The sequence below is a fragment of the Sinocyclocheilus anshuiensis genome, unplaced genomic scaffold (assembly GCF_001515605.1).
Source record: "Sinocyclocheilus anshuiensis isolate Anshui unplaced genomic scaffold, SAMN03320099.WGS_v1.1 scaffold640, whole genome shotgun sequence".
Lineage (NCBI taxonomy): Eukaryota > Metazoa > Chordata > Actinopteri > Cypriniformes > Cyprinidae > Sinocyclocheilus > Sinocyclocheilus anshuiensis.
Genome location: NW_015554127.1, coordinates 1,062,602 through 1,084,666, shown reverse-complemented (window position 1 = coordinate 1,084,666; position 22,065 = coordinate 1,062,602). Strand labels below are relative to the sequence as shown.

The 22,065-nt window shown below is 37.7% G+C and overlaps 1 protein-coding gene across 1 annotated transcript in view; it reads right to left on the bottom strand.

Annotated features, from left to right (window-relative positions):
* The window catches only part of LOC107670182 (teneurin-2-like), a 613,574-nt gene that overhangs the window by 227,392 nt on the left and 364,117 nt on the right, over positions 1–22,065 (bottom strand). The window contains exons 7-8 of the mRNA XM_016462702.1: positions 5,602–5,643; positions 3,548–3,823 (exon numbers count right to left, since the gene is read on the bottom strand). Of these exons, the coding sequence (XP_016318188.1) occupies positions 3,548–3,823; positions 5,602–5,643 (318 nt within the window). The remainder of the gene's footprint in view (positions 1–3,547; positions 3,824–5,601; positions 5,644–22,065) is intronic.

Below are 22,065 nucleotides of genomic sequence, written 5' to 3'. Positions count from 1 at the left end.
AGAATAAAAGTTACGCCTTCTTTCTTTGCGTGAACATTTGGGCGGCGTTATGCAAATCTTCCCACATTGTGACGTAGGTATGTGGGGGCGTGTTAGAACGAGCCGTTTTAGGTAGGCGTGGCTGACTCTCAACTTTTATATAGAATATCTCTTTGGATTTGAGACTTTAGTCTTTGCAACTTTACAGATCTTCTTTATGCACCAAGAGCTTGTAACACTCCAAAGAGAAAGGAAAACTTGAAATCGCATCATATGACCCCTTTAACAGACATTAAATAACACTAAACAAATAAATAAATCTCAGTGCTGCCCAGTCTTCACTAAAAGCTGCTTGTCTGAAGAACCTTGAAGAGCGACTGCTATTTTTATCTCAACAACTTCTGACTCTGCCCAATCAGATATTGACTAGTATATCCATGTCTAGACCTAACATCTCAAAAGCAGAAATGGATGTGTTTAGTCAAAGTGGGTGGTAGACTTTGAAAGCTGCCTTTATGTCTAGGAGAGTATTTGGAAAGAGGCAGACAGAGGGTGATAATGGATGAAAATTTTCTTCTGACCCCATTCACTCTCCATTTGTGAGTGACACCTGTCTTTCAAAGTGATTGGTGCTGCTGACTCATCCATATAACAAGGCAAAAGAGGAAGATTAGAGAGAGAAGAATATTGAAGTGCATCAGCATACACAAAAAATGTGAAAGAAAAAAGATAAGGAGCAAAGATAGGGGTGAGGCTTCAAAGCGTGTTAGAAGTGGAAAGACAGAAATGACAGATTTACTTGCTTCTATTTTGAACATACGCTTTCTTCCTTGTGAGAACACATCCACTGAAAGCAATATCCCGCTTCTAATTCAGTTCAGCTGCAAGAAAGCTTGATTTTCTCAAGCAAAGACTCACAGAAGTATCAATCACACCCTATCTAGTTTTTCATATTAGCATCATCACAGGAAAAAAAAAAGATAAATATATATAGCCACAAGCAACAATCCGAGAACATGGAGAGCATAATAGATCTAATGGATGCTTAAGGCCAATTTTCAGAAAACTGGGTAAAATCATCTTTGTAGAAACACTGTACTTATATGCAGACGTTTATGATGATTGCCCAATCACAATTTAAAATAATAACATCTGAATTTTGATTGGCTCTTAGCAGCCTGATTTTAGGCATATGTTAGCCCCTGCCATGAATAAGATGCATGAAACATCCGCTCAATGAAACGGTTAAGATGGGCTGAATTCATAATAGCATAATACTCTTACTATGTATTTATACGGCAGAAATAGTACGAGTGGTATGCTAGTATGCCAAATTCATACTGAATTACAAGAATAGCACACCAAAATCATATTTTCTACCCTTTATATGGCAGAAAAAGTAAGAGTAGTATGCTAGTATGTTATTCGGAAGAGGACTCTTAATTGATATCTCCATATTTTTATATGGAAGAAACAGTAAAAAGTAGGATGCTAGTATGCTAATCGCCTGCTGAATTAATTTCTTCAAATATTTATACACTTTATATAATATTAATATATATATATATATATATAGAATAAAACATTTTTTAGAACATTTCTAAAACATTTAAACCATTACGGTAGCATGCTATTCAGAATAGTATCCAGAATTCATATTTTCTAACTTTCATATGGCAGAAACAGTGAGAGTATTATGCTAGTATGCTATTAATAATATCATACTGAATTCATATATGGAGATATGGCAGAAACTTTAATAGTACGCTAGTATGCCAATTTCATACTGGATTAATTTCTTCAAATATTTATATTGTAATAACTTACAGAAGTATGCTATTCAGAGTAGTCTGATTGGAGCTTGAAGGTATGTTATTAGAAATAGCACACTGAATTATTTTTTTTATTAGGCAGAAACAGTAAGAGTAGTATACTGAAATCATATGTTCATATCTTTATATGGCAGAAACAGTACTATGCAAGTATGCTATTTAGAACAGCATACTGAATCCTAATCTTTATATGGCAAAAAACAATAAAGGCATTGCGCAATTTGAATAGGATACTGAATTCATCTTCATAAAAGTAAGCATATTATTCAGAATATCATATTGAATTCAGATCTTTATCTTTTTATGGCAGAAAGAGTAATAGTACTATGCTAGTATGTCAACTGCCTACTGAATTCATATATTCAAATATTTATATTGTACAAAGAGTAAGGGTAGTATACTAGTATGCTATTCAGAACAGCATACTGAAATCTTATCTTTATATGGCTGAAATAATACAAGTAGCATGGTATCCGGAATTGCATACTGAATATATAAAAAAAATAATTTAAGTATGCTATTCCCAATTCTGGAATTTATTATTTTATTTATTTTTATTTAATGTGGTTGGTCGCCTAAAAAAGCAAAGTAACTCATATGTATCGATTGACTTGAATGTATTGAATCTCAGTATTATAGCTGTTGGTGCAAGGCAAAACTTTATTAAGCTTTTAATTTACCATAGATGGTTCCTCTGTGACTCACACATCCTGCACAGATTATCAGGCACAGCCTGGGCTTCGTTTAATTGGGATTTCAGTGAGAATGAGCCATGGTGCCACACTGAGAGACGGTGTCCAGCTTAAGTCCACTGCTGTCGGAGCACACAGACATGCGATCTGGTGACTGGCACTTGCTGTGCCCATGTGTTTCCCGTGCCGTAAAAACCGAAGACGGCGCTAAGAAACAGCGGCCTAGAGATTAGCGTGGCAATTATCTGTGAAGCAATTATCAGCCGTCGAGATGAAGACGACTGCTTTCCAAGGTGTTTCTTTATGTGTTTAATAGCTGTAGAGTAGTTTGATAAATTGTCAGAGCGAGTTTGTGCGATGCTACAATTCACAGCTGACAGATCTGTTTGAGGTCTGATACGGTGAGAACTCAATTAATTAGGAGGAGTTTTTGACTTTTCATTAACCTACTCTGACACTTTCTACAAACTATGCTAAGATTTAAGATGCCACCAAATTAACTAGGAGTGAGGAATCGAGGAACGTGTTGCCGAATTCCTGCCAGCAAAGGAACCAAGAGGGATTCGGTCTTCAACAATAATATCCATGCAGGTAGATGTGTGGGGGGAGAAAAGCCACAATGTTTTCACTTGATGAACATACGTCCTTTGAGACTTCTTTCGGTGTATGGTCTTTTTATATTAACTGAGTGTGACATGTCATGCTGCATCCAGTCTATTAATACACATCTTCAATGGCAGATTATCTTTAAAGCACTGCAGTTCGACTAACAAAAGCAGATGTGGTTTGGGAAATGATTAGTGATGCACAGTGACACCCAGGTAAGAGCAACACAAAATGAAATTCATTCAGCTCTAAACGAGTCGAACAAATATAAGTGAATGTTTCATCACATGTTGCACATTTTTGGCATCTGTTCTCACACACCTTACACTCTAAACACCTTAAAGATTTCTCTCGCACCCTCGGTTTCTCATAAACACGACACTCGCTCTCTGCTCTGCTAATTCTCACATGCTCTCGCTCTCTGACACTATCTCTCACCTGATTCGTCATCAGACTTGTTCTCGTTCTCGGAGTCGGTGAGGGTGAGAGCTGAGTTCTCCCGGCTGGAGAGGCCAGAGCTGCGGCGGGACTTGATCTCGTGGCCGGCCCACAGCTGGATGGCTCGCTCAGGTGAAATCGGGCCCTCTGGGTCGGAGTCTGCGTCTGAGCCAGCGCTCAGAGAGTAGCCGCGCTGTAAGAGGCCGATGTCTGGGCAGTATGCGTTCTGATGCAGGGCTGGTTCACAAATGCCCAGCTCAGCTAGAGTAAAGTTCCCTAAAGTGGTAAAAACAAAGCACAGTCAGTCAGTCAGCGTTGATGCATATGGGGGGAATGGCCTGAGAGAATTCACTGATGCTGCTGTGATTCATCCTGTGAAGAAATCAAGCCATTTACACACATTACAGCTATACTAAACAAGGAAGTTAACCAGCTAAACTAATTAACTAGTTTTACAAAGTGCACACATCCTTTCTAAAAACCATCACTTGGCAGGACATAAAACACAGTATAGCATGACTGTACAATACTTTATTAGCGACTCGATACTAAAACAAAACACAAATTATGATACCAGACCAGAATTACAGCATTAATTATTGATCAAACAACAACACTGACAAGAAAAAGAGAAAACAACTCATTGCTTTCAATTTACTTCTGTTACTTTATTGCATGAGTAATGAGTTACTTACCTGATAAATACTTGAAGGCCTCACACTTTGTTTTTGGGTCAGTTTGTTCAAATATTAGTATTAGTATTATATTAGTATTATCATATTAGTTTTTGCTGTGGTATCACAAATTGTGAAATTTCAGTGGTATCGGTATCAATGTCGGTCAATGATCTGCTGCTTTTTCTAGACACAAAGGAGGAGCTGGGAGTACCTTTTACTCTTAACAATTTATTTATACTTTCAAAAGTATATGAATAAATAATAGAAAGTCTGAAATGCATGCTTTCAATAAAGCCTAAATGCAGAGTTGTATTATTACAATATATCACAAAATAATGATCACTAATTCATTTACCAAATAATTAAAACTGTCAGCCCAGTCTTTTACACAAGTCCAATGGCATGTACAAAACAAATGTTATGTACACAACCTTTGCATCTCTCTGTCTCTCTCTACAGTATACACACACACACACACACACACACACACTTCAGATAAATATGAGTTTTCCTTGTCACTATGTTTTCTCTGGAGGTAACTATTCTTTGTAAAGCTGCTTTGGAACAATACATTATGTACTGTGAAAAGCGCTATACAAATAAATTGAATAGAACTGAATTGAGCATTCAAACTATATTAAGGCAGAGACTCACAAAGCAAAGGGGGGCAGCAGGAGCCTGAGGTTTAACAGCTCAAATCAGTGGACGTCAGCTCAGACGTCAGGTTATGTGTGGTGCAGGGCTAAGGGGCCTATTTTATCCTGCAGCTCTATACCTGCTGCGAAATTTCTTTCACAGCATCACATCTCCTACTTTGATGAGTGTGACCGTGCTCATGCACACACAAAACCTCGACTCACCACATTAACAGAGAGCTGGACAGAAGCCCTCTGCTAACCAATACATATAGTGCACATCATCCACAATTAAAGCACATCAAACTGAATCGATAAACACAACGGAGTCCCAATTAAGGACAGGCATGCACAACCAATTTCTTCTCTCCAGTAATTAAAAGAGTCAATGCATGCCCTCCAATCAGCTGTAAATGAAGAAGCAATTTCATTCATTAACACTCCTTAAGACAGGAATCTTCACAGCGGCTGGGATCGATATTGTTAAAATCAAAAGAACTTCATAGTCGCTTTATTCCTGACTATGTGGTGAGTGGAGATAAAACACAAACCACTTCTGATAGTAGCTCGAATATAATTATTCTTTTCAAAATGACTTAAGTTTTATGCTGTGAGAACTGGACACATTTACAAATACTAATATAACTACACAGCTACTAAATGACTCTAGATGGTTCTATGCTACTAGTAATGCTACAAACATAACTCGTAGTGCTATCAGTCTAGTCAGACCGTACTGTACCTGACATGAAGTAGCTCAGGAATGGGGAGAGATCCATGTACTCTGCGAGGGCAACAACACAAAACACCATATTTAATACTCAACAATCTTGCATCTAACCTGATACATTTATCACATATAAATGGCATCAGCTTTATGTACTGCACTGCTAACATTTCTTCCAACACCTCACAAACAGGTTTTCCCACTGTACAGTGTTTATTATTGCTTTTCATAAAAGCCCAAAAAAAGATAAAACAGGTTTGTATGAAACAAAAACATTTTTGATGGCAAACCACAAAAAAAAGTTATTCTAAGGTTTATATGTGTGTATGTGTAACATTTGTGAGTATGCAGATTAGACTGCGACATGACAAATATTTTGTTCGTATTTCCATGAACAAATGTACAGGGGCTCAAAAAGGACACTTAAGTCCTTAAATCTATGAATGCAATTCCTTTCAATATCAAATAATCAAAGTAGCATTGATATCAAAAGTACATTTTCAAAGCATTTTATCCCACCCACAAAATTAAATACATAGATAGATAACAACTCATTTTTTATTAAATTATATATTTGTTTAATTTTGGGGCCACTGTATACACAAATGAGAGAGATATGTATTGTTATGTTGCTGAAATAAACATTTATCTTATTATCTAAACAAAAACATGCAAATATATCACACAGATACAAACATGCATCATGTGAATTCCTACTTGGGGAAATTAATTATTTAAAAAAAAAGAAGGAAAAAATACAACTGAAATATTTTTAAAAAGTTTTAAAATACTGTATAATTATATTATACTTCTGAAGAAGTTTTCAGTCATAATTTCTTTGTTGTCCATCTTAGAGGCAGTGAAGACATGGAGACACGTACAAGCCTAATGTCTGATGGAGATCTGCAGACTGAGAAGAAACAGAACATCTTGTTCCCTTCTTATATTTACAAATTTCTAGTACTGCCAGATGGAAAAATACAATGGTAAACCAAAAGAATGGGCATCTCTTTCTCAAACTGGGCATCATTCCCGGAGTGGGGACTGATCCCAAGAACACACTCAAAGCCTGTCGAAATCACAACTCCCGAAGGAGGTGGTCTTTAACAGAGAGTGGCAGCAAAAACAAACCCACCATTTTCAAGACCTCGTAATATTATCAAAATGTCTCATAACTTCAATATGTTCTTTTAAAGTTCTCTAAAATACAACATACGTGTGTTTGTGTGTGTGTGTGTATTTCATTCTCTCTTCTTGAACACTTCAGATGCTCAGATTTTCACATTGGCTGGTGGATGCAGTGCTCTTTACAACATGAGAACTCCTTGTGGGTTATTTACTCAATTACACACTTTTCATTACCTCTGAGAATCTGGACTTTATGTCTCTCATAAGCTCCTCTGATTGGGGATCATGTCTCTTTCTTCATTGCACACACTTCACTTCACCTGTGCTGCCAGTGGCTGCTGTAAGAGCCACCGCGGTCCATATATTCTTGACCTTTGGCTTTCTATTTCCTGTGCTCACTCTTCTCCTGACATTGGTCCTCAAATAGTAGAACTCAATTCCTACATGTCATGCATTTGCTGAGATTACTAAACTGCTTCCTACAGCTATCAAATTCAGTGGTCTCTAAGGCAGTACAACAATTTGTCCTTGTTACGTAGTTGTCTAAAACATCACAGTTTTTATAATGAACTACTGTTTACCAGCAACATTTTGGCACCACCTGAAAATATACCATTTACAGGTCATGTTTTTATGAGATGTATGGAAAGACAAATGCATAAACTAAATTGTGTAGGCCAGAAATAGAATCTGTACAATCCTCTAGACCAGTAAATTGTTGAACAAATAACCTGCAACTTGTGCACACACCTGTGATGTAGTTTGATCGATGTTTTTAAATATTTTATGTTTTCAGAATGGTATTTTACAGAATGGTATTATATGGTAAAATAGATGTTAATATGTTTTTCAACCTAACATACATTGCACATAATATATTATTACAAAAGTTTGGGGTTTGGTCATTTTTTTTTTATGTTTATGACAGTCTCTCATGCTTATCAAGGCTGCATTTATTTGATAAAAAAAATAGTAAATAATATAATAATAATAATAAAATTTAAAATAGGTGATTCCAATTTTATTTAAATTTAAGATGTAATTTATTCCTGTGATGGCAAATCTGAATTTTCAGTAGCCATTACTCCAGTCTTCATTAATTCATTTATTAGCTGAAAATATTTTTTTGTGGAAACCAATTTTTCATGATTCTTTAATTAATATAAATTAATTCAAATATAAATCTTCTGTGGCAATATTTTTCTAAATAATAGATACATTTTACATTTACTTATTTTATTTTTTATTTATTTTTACTGACCCTAAACTTTTAAACAGTAGTGTGTATGCAGAACAGTGCAGTGACATTACAAATCACACTTGAAGAACAGCTGCACTTTAATTTAATCACCACATACCACACAACTCAAAATAAATATGAAAACAACAGTGCAAATAATGCAATGAATAGTACAAACAGTCAAGAATATGATCATTTGCATGTTTTTTTTTTTCATGGTGTGCTGGGAACCAGTACCACATCCAACTCAGCAACTCCGAGATCAGTACTGAAAATGCTAAAATTCTTAATACATACAGTACAGTATGTACATATATTCATAATAAAACTTAAAATACTCTACTTTTTTATCTATAATGTATATACAGTAAGTTAACAGATTATCATAACCGTAAGTTCCCCTTCAGGAACTCGAGCTGCGTCGAGATTCGCTTTGGGAACGCCCTTGCGTGACCGCGTTCTGAAGCACGTGTCAAATCAGTCCAATGGAGCAGCGAAACGTCACGAGTGGGGTGACGTAAGCACCAGAAAGCATAAAAGCTCATCCGGCAGAGCGCAAACCAGCTTCTGCTCTTCAGTAGCGCTCTGTGTATGTGTCTGTCTATTTACTGTTGTCTGTCCGCACAAGCACTCATATATATATAAAACAATGAAAAAGTCTATGGCGAGCGAACGGCAGTACAAACGCTGTGTTCCTCCCTGCCCACGATATCTGACGGCAGGGCTGCTCCATTGGACTGATTTGACACGTGCTTCAGAACGCGGTCACGCAAGGGCGTTCCCAAAGCGAATCTCGACGCAGCGTCTCGTTCCTTCGGGGAACCATGGTTACATACGTAACCTAGAGACGTTCTTAGATGTTGGCTATTTCAGCTTTATCAGTGCATATGAGGTATAACATATTCTCCCTCTTACATCAACGTACAGTACGTGCATTTTTAAGCTACTTTGGTGAATCTGCCAAGTGAATAAAGATAAATATAAATGCAAATAAATGCAGTAAAAACTGGTAGAGAAGGTAGGAGGCAGATCTTTGGAGAGAGAGGAAAATGTGATACACTATCACAGTGATTAACAGTGTGCGTGTGTGTGCGTGTGTGTGTGTGTGTGTGCGCGTGCGCACTTCACATATGTACAGCTGAGTAAGAAGCCATCTGTGCAGATCTGAGTTCACAGTTGTGGATGGTATTATTTAAAGACCTGTCAACTCATCTAAAGTAATGGATCTATCTCTCTATCTATATATCTATCTATTCATCCATCCATTACTTCTCAGAAATTACTTTCTGTAACCTTACCAACATCCTTCATCTCAATTCTCATTACATTTAAGGAGCCAAATTATGAAAAAGTTCAGAAGACCACAGGAGAGTTGCGGAGGTTCTTAAAAAAGGGGCTTTTAGAGATGCTAATTTGACATCCAGTGCTCGTATCCAGGCTGGAGGTATGTTTCGGCCTGTTTTCCACCTACTGTACATTATTGTTTCTCCTCTATGCCCCGCCTTTCTGAAGCATGTCGATTTTTACAAAGTTCATCGTTCTGAAAAGCGAGATTGGCCAGCTATCCAGTGCGTTGTGATTGGCTGAATACCTCAAGCGTGTGACGGAAATGTTATGCCCCTTACCATACTGTGTTTCCATGTGACCCGGCACGACGAGACAAAACCAATAAAACCCATTACAAACGAGGCATTTGTTGCATCCAGCGGGGACATAATTACTGATTATAATGACTTATACTGTGTTTTTACGTGTTGCGTTGCATATTGCGCCGCGTAAACATAAAACCATGTCTGCATTTGTGATCGGAGAAATGACAAACAACAAGCGCTACTCTACACTGCTCAAAACGTGCGTTTGAATCATCAGTGGCAAATTCTTTAAATATAAAAAACATACTTACAGGCTGCGAGTCAGATGCGCCAAGACTGTCCTTGCAAAGTTGGAACTGCCCAACTTTATAGAAACAGCCTTTGAGCACAGACGCATTGTAGGCTACTCTGCAGGTTCAGGAAACAGTCCTCCATAAAATGTGCTGCACACATCTGAATATTTGGGTTGAACTGTTCTGGAACAGTGTTGTAAATACAACTTAACCACTGATTTCTAGTTGTGTCCTCTTTTGGAAGGCCAAACAAAGTAGTTTCGCTTTCGCAATGAAACACACAGCGGCTTGAGTGAGTGGCACACGGTGGGCTTGTGTGAGGAACGGCCGGTGGGCTTGAGAACGGCGTGCACCAAGAGCTTGTAACACTCCAAAGAGAAAGGAAAAATTGAAATCGCATCATATGACCCCTTTAAAGCCTTTTACAGGTGCCCAAACGCACACTACGGTAATTTACAGGCCTTACGCACCCCCGAGGACTGACTCAAATCCCATTTTAGGCCCCAAGAATGGAAACTGTCCTCTGGTCATTATACTTCATCAGACCCATGAAAGAAGCATTTGACTTTTCTGAGAGAGGGGGCTGATTGCCCATTTGAGTAATTTAAAAAGACCTCCGCTTCAGCAGGGAGAAGGATATGATTTCTGCGTCTAGATCTGCATGCCTCTCTGTGGTCTCTCTATAAACCCCCACACCCCACTACTGATGATGGCGGGTAATGGACCTGGCTCCTGGGAGCGTCTTTGTGCTGCATGTTTGTTCATGTTCTGTGGGCTGATGGTTATCATTGTTACTGAAGGCATGCACTGAGGAAATGACTCTGTGGGAACCTGCGAGAATAAATGAGCACTGCCTGAATCTTATTTAAATCTGCCACTTGTCAAATTGAAACTTTACCTCTTTTAAAAGAAACTTTGGGAAGAGCTATGCATGCGGTACGCCATTTTTAAGTTGTTACGCCTACATTAAATATGTAGGAGAAATGACGTACAGTGAATACAAAAAGTACTTGGACACTTTAGGCACGTTTTAAAACTGAATAATTGACACGGAGTTAGAAAATCAAACCAAGTGACACTTAATTTATATTTATATAAAGATTTATTTACAAATAACAACAACAATAATTTAATGTGAAGCCCATTTCCACCATGTAATAATAATAATAAAAAAAGTTAATTTCAGCTTTGATCTCACAATTCCTTTTTCCTGGCAATTCAGACTTTTTTCCTCGAAACATCTCACAATTTTGCATTTATATCTCGTAAGTTTACTTGCTGTTTCTTTGTGATTAATGAAATTTACAAGCTATTTTAAAGTGAATTTTTTTTCTAAATCAAATTATTTTCAGTGTACATTGCTAATTCAGAGAATAAGAGGACAAATAAACCCTGATATGAGGAAAAGGAGGAGTGTAGAGAAAGGACATAAATCAAGTTCAGCCTGCTGGGTTCTAGGTAAGGTACGCTATGAAATGGATCGTGGGATTGTGCCGCCATTAATGAAATGACACAGCAGGCTCTGCATCCCTCTAGATATCTACACCCAGGTCCATTCGCTTTCTGAGCTCATGCACATTCACAACCATGACACCTTCAATCAATCAGCACCTGTTCAGATTAGCCTCTTATTCAACACCCACTGCATTGTGCTCTCCAAGGAACACGTAAATGTAGTGCTCTATAATTATATTGCTATGGAGACGCAGTTGGGTTCTCCATCATTTGCTCGTGACTGCTACACCTACATTTGATAGAGATACAGATTTTCCATAATTAACTGACAGTATACTGCTCTCCATGGTAAATCAGCTCCTGCCACATGTAACACGTAACAAGTTAATTTTTAATTTACACCATAATTCACATAACCTTTCATTTTTTTATACTTTTTTTGATTCAGGCATATTAATGCAAGCAGTTTTACTAAAGGAACTCGCTGCCGGCCGCCTGGGCTGGGAGTAGAGTAGGGGGGCGGGAGTAGAGCGCAGTCTCGGGAGTACCCCCCGGCCTTCGAGGGGCGATGGGGGTATGTGAATCGCCGGTTCCCGCCTCCTTCTTCCCGAACTACGAACGTTGTTACAATATATATATATATTTCAGTCAGGACCACTTTTGTCAAATAATATTTATTACAATAAAAGCATACAGTTAATGTTGGCAGTATGGTTCTGTTCTGGGCTAACACCACGCACCCGTCCATGCAGCCATGCCTGGACATAGCGGGGAGAGCAGCAAATCAAACCCCCCTGGGGTAACAGAACAGATCCAGTAATCATGCATCCATGAAACAATTCACAATTTAACATGAGTTGTAGTAAACATCCAGATACGTAGAGAATCATTGCCATGTATGCCACATATATCAGATTTAAATAAATAAATCCCAGCTAGGAGGAGTTGGGGATGGAGGAGGGAGTTAGAAGTGGCGTGCAGCCAAGCAATAGAAGAGAGGCTGAATGAATAGGATTTAAATAGACTGCTGTAATAGGTGTCGAAACTGGATTGGTACATGTCATGAACAGCTGATCGTCAGCTGATGCGAGCTTGACTGACGTGGTAAACGCCCACTGCTATGATTGGCTAACAGTTGTGTATTTTTGACAGCCTGCAGCCTTCATAGGTTAATGGTTTAGGTTAAAAACGCATAAATACTCAGTACATATCAAACAATCTGTAAAAATAGACAAAGCAATAGAGACCACGTAATAGAAACAGTTACTCACACTTCTGTGGTGCGACATTACTGTCGGATCCAATATATTTGGCACAGCATCACCTTTTAGTTTTAATCTTTCTGAAAATCCTGTGTCGAATTGTGCTTTGTTTGTAAACGAATCCGCGAACAATGTTCTTACTGACGGGGTCTGGATCTGCACAGCGTCTTGTTGTCTTCTGAGCCATCTTTATCGTTTGGTTTCAGAGTAGACCTGTGTTAGTGCCTCTCTCGTTATTTACCCACTACGTGCGCAAATCAGTGGGCGGGGCTAAACAGGCAGTGATGTAGGAGCAGGCATTGATCTTCCTCTGTGGAGGCGGGGTTTAGCCACACTATTACGTTATAAAGTGGCATATACCACAACCTGTCATTTTGGCCGATTGGCTTCAATATAAGCTGTTTTTAGACTAAGGAGAAAATTTTGAGTTCTTAAACTTACAGGATGTTTTCATAGTACAGTGACATCTAATATGTCAAAAGATGAAGGGAATTTTGATTTCTCAGTTCATGAGAACTGCTTTTTAATAGAAGTATCTTATGCTTACAAAATCTTCATTTATTTGATAAAAAACAGTATTATTGTATAATATTTTTTCATTTGAAAACACTTTAAAATGAAATTTATTCCTGGGGTGGCAAAGCTGAATTTTCAGCAGCAATTACTCCAGTCTTTAGTGTCACATGATCCTTCAGAAATTTGATGATCAAGTGATTTTCTTTTTTTTTGATCAAACTTGAAAACAGTTGTGCTTCTTATTAGTTTGGTTATTCTTATTATTTTTAATAATATTAATTTTTTTAATGATTCTTTGATGGATAGAAAGTTCAAAAGAACATCATTTATTTTAAACAGAAATCTGCTGAAACATTTTAAATTTTCTTTACTGTCACTATTAATCAGTTTCTTCCTAAATAAATCTTACTGACTCCAAGCTGTCGAATGTTAGTTTATATGCATTATTATTAATGCATTTTGGGTGTTTTTATATTTACATTTATTTATTTAACTTTAAATAGCTTTTATTTTGACAATTGAATTTAAAAACATATGCACTTTCTCGCTAGTGCTGCAAAAAGAAACGAAAAAGTAACTAGATGCGTGTTCAATATAAAATGTCAAGATGTGACACGACTAGTTATTTTTATAAGGAACTGTGCAATGTTTTAACACCTTACTGTAAAAATAACATCTCCCAACACTGCAGATACAGAGCAAAAACCGCCGCTTTGTCTGAATGTGTGAGGATCACATCCAGCACACTGTCTGATTCAGAGCCTCCTACCTGTCCCTGTGACATCAGATCCTGCGTGGGGCGTGCTGGCGCTGTAGGTGGTATGCTATCATCGGTGGTCTCAGAAGGGCAGGGTGTTAATTGAGAGGGTTTACGCTCAGCAGTAGGTGTCTGGTGAGTTTTCGCAGCATACTTTGTTCCCCAGATACATAGCACATCATTAGGGCCCCCATTAATGTTGGGACATAGAGTTAACAGCTAAGCAAGAACAGGGCCCTCAGTGTCAAACGCCCTGCCCCATGTGAGCCACCTGCGCCGCACGGTCACCCAACACATTTTAATTGAGCCGCAGAAATAGATCTGACCCCACTGGGAACCATTTTGTTTCTAATAAACCACCTGACATAAGCCTATGGTATTAACACCAACACATACTGTATGCTGCAAAAGGCTGACATGTTTGAAGACCTGAAGGAAGCAGATCTAAAGCCTTGGGGAGCGCTAAGAGTGTGAGTATATTTTTTTGGCATTCGATTTGGGGTCCCATTGGTGGCATCTGGTTAACAGTTTGTACATTTGTGGTGACAACTTTATCAAAACATCTGTCTGCATTTAGCACTCCATTACACTTGCATAATAGCTTGAGTTGTATTTACTAATCAAACGAGAGAGCACAAAAACTTATCTCTAATTTATGAGACCTTCAGTATTTCACATTACACCACAAGCTCGCTACTCACTATACAAAGTGTCATGCTAACCTCTGGAAAAAAGCATGATAAATGTCTGAATGGTTTATGGAGAGTCTCAAGGCACTGAGCAAAATGCTTTATAAGACTGGATGTCCAGTTTTTTACTAAATTACCTGTTATACAGTGGGTACGGAAAGTATTCAGACCCCCTTCAATTTTTCACTGTAGGTCAATAAACTCCCCACTGGAAGGGTTTCAGGACAAGCACGGCGGATACAACTCAAGCCATTTTTAGCTTTTTATTGCTTACACATACACAATAATCATTCGCAAGCAAGGTAGCCTGAATGTTACTGCTACGCTAGCCTATCAGCTAGTTATATGTGACATTTTAGCTTGTCAGTTAACTAATCAGTTAGGATGCTAGGTTATAAACCGGCAAGCGTACCAGTCCTGATCAACAACAGAATGAAAAATGAAAAAAAAACGGCGCATGCGCACTGACTAACTACGCATATACAGATACACAATCTGGTGACTAGGAACGACAATAAGACATATCTGTAACCTAGTAGGATTATAACATATATGAAATATAACATAAATGTGCCTGCATTTAGAATAAGATGGTAAATATACACACCTATTTCTTCAAATACCCCAGAACATAATAACAACATCTATCATTTGTAATATACATACGCAAATAATAGTGACACCTGCTGGAAAGTTCTACACTGGATTTGACAAAGTATTGAATACCCTTCGCTCAGCAGCGTAGTACCATAATTGAACCCAAGGGCAAAAGTACCCCAAATTGCAGCCACTTAGCCATGCTATACTGTACCAAACATTTAATAATTAAAGAATCATTCCTACCGAGGGATAAAACAACAGCCTGAGAGATACAGGCAATGCCATCTGCAATTAGGCAGAGCTTAGCAGGCTGGTGTCAGAAGAGGTGTCACAGCTGTCCAAACTGTAAGTTTAACCAGCGTATCATGAGTGCTATTAAGCACCAGCAGACCCCCTGATGGCCTTCAGGGCTCAGATTGCCCACGGAGTCTTGTCTTTTTGGAAATGGTGCCCTGGTAAGCTCCTTCATTAGACGTCTCAGCCACCCACTGCGGTTACAATGATTTACCATGCACAAAGGGTGTTCTGAAGTATGGCTTGAAGAGCCGAGACCCGCAGGGACATAGCTAGTAACCTATCCTTTCTGTAGGTTGTTTGTGGTTGCCAAGCAATGTATTAGCTGTAATATAAAGCTCACAGGTTTGTTTTGCATTTTGTTCATTTTACAGCATCTTTGAAAATAGATCAAATCAGAAAAAGTCACTGTAACTATTTTTAAATGTATCTTTATAAAAGGTTAAATGGCCCCATGCCAATACTGCAAGCTATACTAATTTTAAGCTATAGCTGTTTGTGAAGGGTATGACACTTTTCTCACACACAGACAGACAGACACACACACACACACACACACACACACAATACAAATGAAACAAATAAAACAAATTGAAAAAAAAATGTGAATTATTATTATTAGTAGTAGTAAAACAGTAGTATAAATTGCTACCCAAAAAAAGTTATTTGGACTAAATAGCAGAGGCCATGTGTAAATATAAAATGAAATAATGATTCAGCCCTCAGGGGAATCAAGATAACATAATGAAACAATGTTGGCTGTGATCATGATGTGCATTTGCCTTGAGAGATTCCAGAACAGATTAAAGGCTTTCAGCAAAATTCTTAAAAGATTAAGGGACCTGTTAATGCAATTATTGTAAGCCTGCTGGCATACATACGTACAACCTAAGATCAGCCGTGAGTGGAGACTGTCCAAATACTGCAGCGCTGTTAAATGTATTGTGCTAATTCTAAAACAAACTACAAAACCGGAAAGAGAAAAAATCTACTTATAATCAACTAACTAAATAAACAAATGCTGGATTAATCTGTTCAGAAGTTTTCACCTATGTTTGGGTGTAATCTCCCACTGTTTGAGCTTTTCACAAAATGCATGTTTTTCCTTGCCTATCACTCAATATGTGTCACACAGTCAGATACAAAAATAATGTGTCAAATATTTATCATACACTTCCTCTACAGGATGGTTTCAAAAGATTTTCAGCTCGATCTATTGAACTACTATTGGTACCACAGTCAGACAGAATATCTTTAGGTGTTAAGCTAAATTTTGTACTTGACAAGTTTTTTTTTCTTGTTGCATATGCGTGACAGAATTGACACATCAAAGTTTTGACAGAAAATAAGCAGAAGCACATAAATAAATAAAGATGTAATTAATATCATATATATATATATATATAACATATTTAATTAATTATTAAAATACATAAAAAATAAATACATAAAATATAAATATAAAAGGGCTATATATATATATATATATATATGGTATTCAGATAATGGACATATTAAGTTGGTCTGAGGACAGATGGTTTTGAGGGTAGTGAGGCAAATATTTTGATTAAAATAAAGAGATAAATCAAATAAAATGGTACATACTGTATGTGCTAAATCAAATCATCTCAAATCTACTTATAATGTCTGATTCTTTTTAAATTAAAATGTTGCTATTTGAAAAAATAATGGCAGGTAATGCGGTTAAAGTTTCATTCCATGTCCAAAGGATCAATGTTTGAACATATTTCTGATGTTTTTGGGGTTAATTAAATACCTGAGGCATAAAAAACCTTGCCTTGAAATGAGCTGCTTTGCTTGTATGCCTTGACAAGCAGTTACAGACAGAGGAGGCGTCAGAAGCTTCAAGGACACTTGAAACCAATTCCCAAGCCATCAATGAGCAAACAAGAAAACTCTCAGCTGTCTCAAGGTTGATGTGAAAAGAGTTTCAGGGTGTTGGGGAGAGTGGACGAGGCTACAGGGCAAGGAGAAATAGAATGTGACAAGGACAGCGAGAGACAGAAAGACAGAGAGGGAGAGGCTGCATTTAATCTCACAGTCTTTTATTTTTAATACCCGCAGGGTCTTTTGTTCTCCCTTTGATCTTTTCCTGCCTAGATTTATTGCAATACACCAACAAAGCACAGAATCAACAAAATAAAATAATCAACGTAAAGCATGACTTGACAGCTAATTCCACATCAAAACAGCAGCTGTGGGGTGATGAGAGAGGGACGGAGAGGGAAAAGTCGAGCACAATGTCACAGACATACTGCTGAGGGGCTCCTATACAGAATATGACTAGCTCCTTCTTGCTTCTCTTTGAATACCACGCACAAGCTATCAGCTTGTTTTAGTTAGCTCATAAAGTAGGAATTAGGGGTTAGGCAGGGTGCCGTTGTCCTCTGAAATCCACAACAGAGCCTGTGACATTCGGAACAAGAACCAACACACAAATCCAGGATCAAACTGGATCCAAACAAACAAACACCCTGAGGGACCGCTATAAAGCCCCTGATGTGAAACTCTTTAGTTCGGCAACTAATTGTCATTCTGTGTGGCATGACAAGTGAAGACAGTCTATAAAAACCCAGATGCACATTTGATACAGTCAGGTAGGCAGGTAGGACTGTCAATTGATTCAAAAGTTTTTACCATTTTATTTATTTATTTAGATTTATAATTAATTGCACTAATTTAACAAGTTTAATTAGCATCCCTACAAAAAAAAAAAAGTGCTATCAATAGTGTCCCCAACACAAATACTGAGAAGCAACAGAAGCATACAGCAATGAACAGAAGAGCTTGCTGCAGTAGATGATGTTGCAGGACAGGCCGTCTTCACTGAAGGCCTGTGCAGACACAGATGTGCCCCTGCAGGGGTGCGAAGACATAGAGGGGCGGAGAGTGATGGAATATTCGATCTACTGCCCTACTGCTCGCAGTTGGACCATACGCTTGAGAGCCACCAGTGAGCCAAAGAGCCCAGCTCAGTTTTCATTTTCACCTAAGAGGGGCCATTACTGAGACGTCGAACACATCATGTTTATAAAAATAAGTGGCCAGATCAATTATAATCAAAGCACGTGATACTAAAAATATTCCTCTCCTCATCAATTCAATATTATGTCATTTACAACTATTTTGACTGATTAAGTGCAATTTTCCACTGAAATGTCCACTGGCTGAAATGTCACACCTAACAACTAACTGCAAATTACTTAAAGGGAAAAATGGAAATTCTGTCATTATTTACTCATCTTCATGTCGTTCCAAACCTGTATGCATTCTTTTATCTGTGGAACAGAAAAATATATTTTGTTGGTAATCAAACAGTTTCGGTTCCCATTGACTTCCACTGAATTTTTTTGTCCATATACTGGAAGTCAATGGGAACTAAAACTGTTTGGTCACCAACATTCTTCAAAATATCTTCTATTATGTTCCACAGAAAAAGAAAAAAAAATAGAAAGTCACATAGGTTTGGATTGATATGAGGGTTAGGAAATAATGACAGATTTGTAATTTTTGGGTGGGTTATCCTTTGATTACAATTCAAAAGGGGACAGAATGTATGTGTGTGCATGCAGTTTGTATATTTTTGAGTGAGGTAATTATTTTAGCATTAAAGTTAATTGAGTATTTCTGGCTAAATGTAAATTTACAGATTATTAAGAATGTTGACATTTTTATTCTTCTTCTTCAGGGTGATCTTAATGAAACTGCTAATATCTAATAAATAATCGAAGATCTTTAAAGAAATTACAAATTGAAAATTGGCTGCATAAAGTTATTAGGAAATGTGCTGCTATTGAAATTCTGGCTGATACTAATTACTTTTTAGAATTTTAAAAATATATTTTCTTAATTATTTATGATACTGTGTCATATTTTCCACAAACCAATTTATGTTATTAAATTTCTATACTATTTTGTATAGAAAAAACACTAAGTTAAAAATAAAACACTAAAATTGTAAATTGTAACGTAATACAAAAATAGATATTCAATTTGAAATTTGCTAAGTGCATTACATTTAATTAACTACTAGAAACAAGCACAATCAATTAAGAATCCAATATCATTAAATAAATAAATAGCAGCAATGGTACCATGTATCCCTAAAAGATACAAAAAAATATAGTATATATAAAAAAAAGTACTTCATGAATGCTTTAAGTACAGTATTAATGTTGTCTTAATGACAATCCTGAGCTGTTAGCATGTCCTCATATCCCACAGAGCAGAGAGACTTGTGTGGAGCATTAAGAGTCAAATCTGCTCTTGGTGTGACATTAGGAGCATGCGGCATCCACAAACACCAAATGGAGTTGGAGAGAAAGGTTGGACTGTTCATTCAGACAGAAAATAGTTCTCTTAAAAAGTTGAAAAGTAATATTTCGCTTCCTCTCCGCACAACTGTTAACATGATGACTATGTGAGTGAGCGGGAGAGAGGAGCGTAATTTGGCAGTGCCCTTTGAGTGCTGTTACATATGGGCCCTGCACACTGTTAGTCTCCCGTGGCAACACTTCCCACGGATGCATCTGTAGTCAGTGAGCCGCTATCGCCTTAAGTAGCTGAGTGGCATCAATCTGACGGCCACCAACTCTCTGCTTCTCCACAGCCACTGCGCCTGTCAGTCTGTCTATCTGTCCTCCCTCCATCCAGCTCTCTACACCTACCCATAATTCTTGCTCACTGTCGCTGTCACCGCACGTCCCCGAGGGACTGCAGGCCACTCCATCCCGGGCTGTGAGAGCTCTGGGATCTGTTGTCAGTGGCTAAGTGCTGTGGCAAAAACAGTTGAATGGAGGGAGAAAAAAAAGAGGCTGCAATCTCTCCAGCGGGTTTGACTTCCTCTTTCACACGGGCTGGCTGTGATCAATGACATCGAGTTGAAATCCATTTCGGTGCAATCAATGCGGCACCGGCAGCGGCTCACACAGAGGACGACTTGCAGGCCTGACACTGCCTTTTTCAAAGATGACCCATCCGTGGCTTCGCTCCGGATCCGCGGCAGCCTGCTCATTATGGCGCCACTGCATTTCTACAGAACTCGCTCTCTCTTCCTGTTACTGCTTCCTTTTCTAGCCAGCCTCAGGTGAAGCGGCTGACTTCTCTTATTAGCATCATCAAAGACATTCAAAAAGGGATGTAAAACACTAAGATTAAACAAGGGGTACCGCATCTGAACCAATCAAGCAAGTCTGAGCTAGTAAGCCAGTCACCTTCAATTTGGATCCGCACCGATCAAAGGTCTCCTGCTAATTTAGCATGCATCTGCAGTTTGGCACTGTGCCGAACATCCCTGCACAGAGTCAGCAACAAGTCTACAGCCTGAGGCATGAAGTGGGTCGACCGACGTAAGATATAAGATGGCAGATCAGTGGCATCAGGCTGGGGAACATCTGCTGGGAATTGGTGACACATTTGAAGCAGCAGGGGGCGGAATTGGAGGTACTTCCTGTAATTGAAGTAACCGCTCTGAGATCAGGTTGCATTTCTCTCCAGCAGAATGCGTAAACGCAGAGCAGAAGGATTAGCTACTGGTGACATGGCCTGCAACAGAATACACTGTCCTGCTTTTATGTTTCACACCTTAACTGTACAACACGCCATGTAGAAGCAGAGATATCCATGTCCAAAAACATCTAATCAAAATATATTCACCTTTACATTTTCTCTCCACATACCCTAAAATAGGAGCGAAATTAAGTCATGTTAGTCTCTAACTAGGTGTGAGAATGTGAAGTGAATTGTGATCTAATTTCAGAAAGATTCCTGATACTTCTAAATTAGTTCATATGCTGCTGTGCAAAGGCCGTCTTTTTTGTTGTTGTTGTTGTTGTTTTTGGTGTAGTTACAGTATGTTGCCTTTTTAGGGCACAACTATCATAAAAAATTAAGCACACTGATTTTATTGTTCCTTTAATTTCGTTTTAGTAACATGTTAAGTGGCCCTTTACATTTAGAACAAACTATGAGTTATGAACAAAACACAGAATATTTATAAAAATTAAATAATGTTCTTCTTTTTAAACATTGCACAACATCTCCACTTTTATGAGATTCATACATTTATAATCTTGTATTCGGTAACTGTAGTATGCCTAGTTAGCATATTCATGACTAAAGTTTATATCATCACACTTTGTCTGTAGTGTACACATTAGTACCACCTAAAACAAACCCTAATCATCAAATTTTTTGATTGGTTTTTAGTAAAGTTAAACCGAACAGTGGGTAATTTAGTCCTAAACATTTTTTATATTTCACAATTAAGGCAAAATATTGTACAGTTTGTTATATTTACACTATCATTCAAAGTTTTATGGTCTGAAAGATTTTAAAAAAATATTATTTTAAAATAAAAAAAAGCTCTCCAAAAAAGCTCACCAAGGCGATGCTGTATTTATTTGATCAAAAATACAGTAAAAATAGTATATATTATAACAATAATATTACCATTTTAGTATCTGTTTTCCATGTATGTGTTATTATATTTTGTATTGAATTTTGAGAAGCCATTATTCAGTGTCACATGATTCTTGAGAAATCATTCTCTTATTATTATCCTCAATTTCTTATTATCAATGTTGAAAACCGTTAAAGAAAGATTTTTTTTTTCAGGATTCTCTGATAGAAAG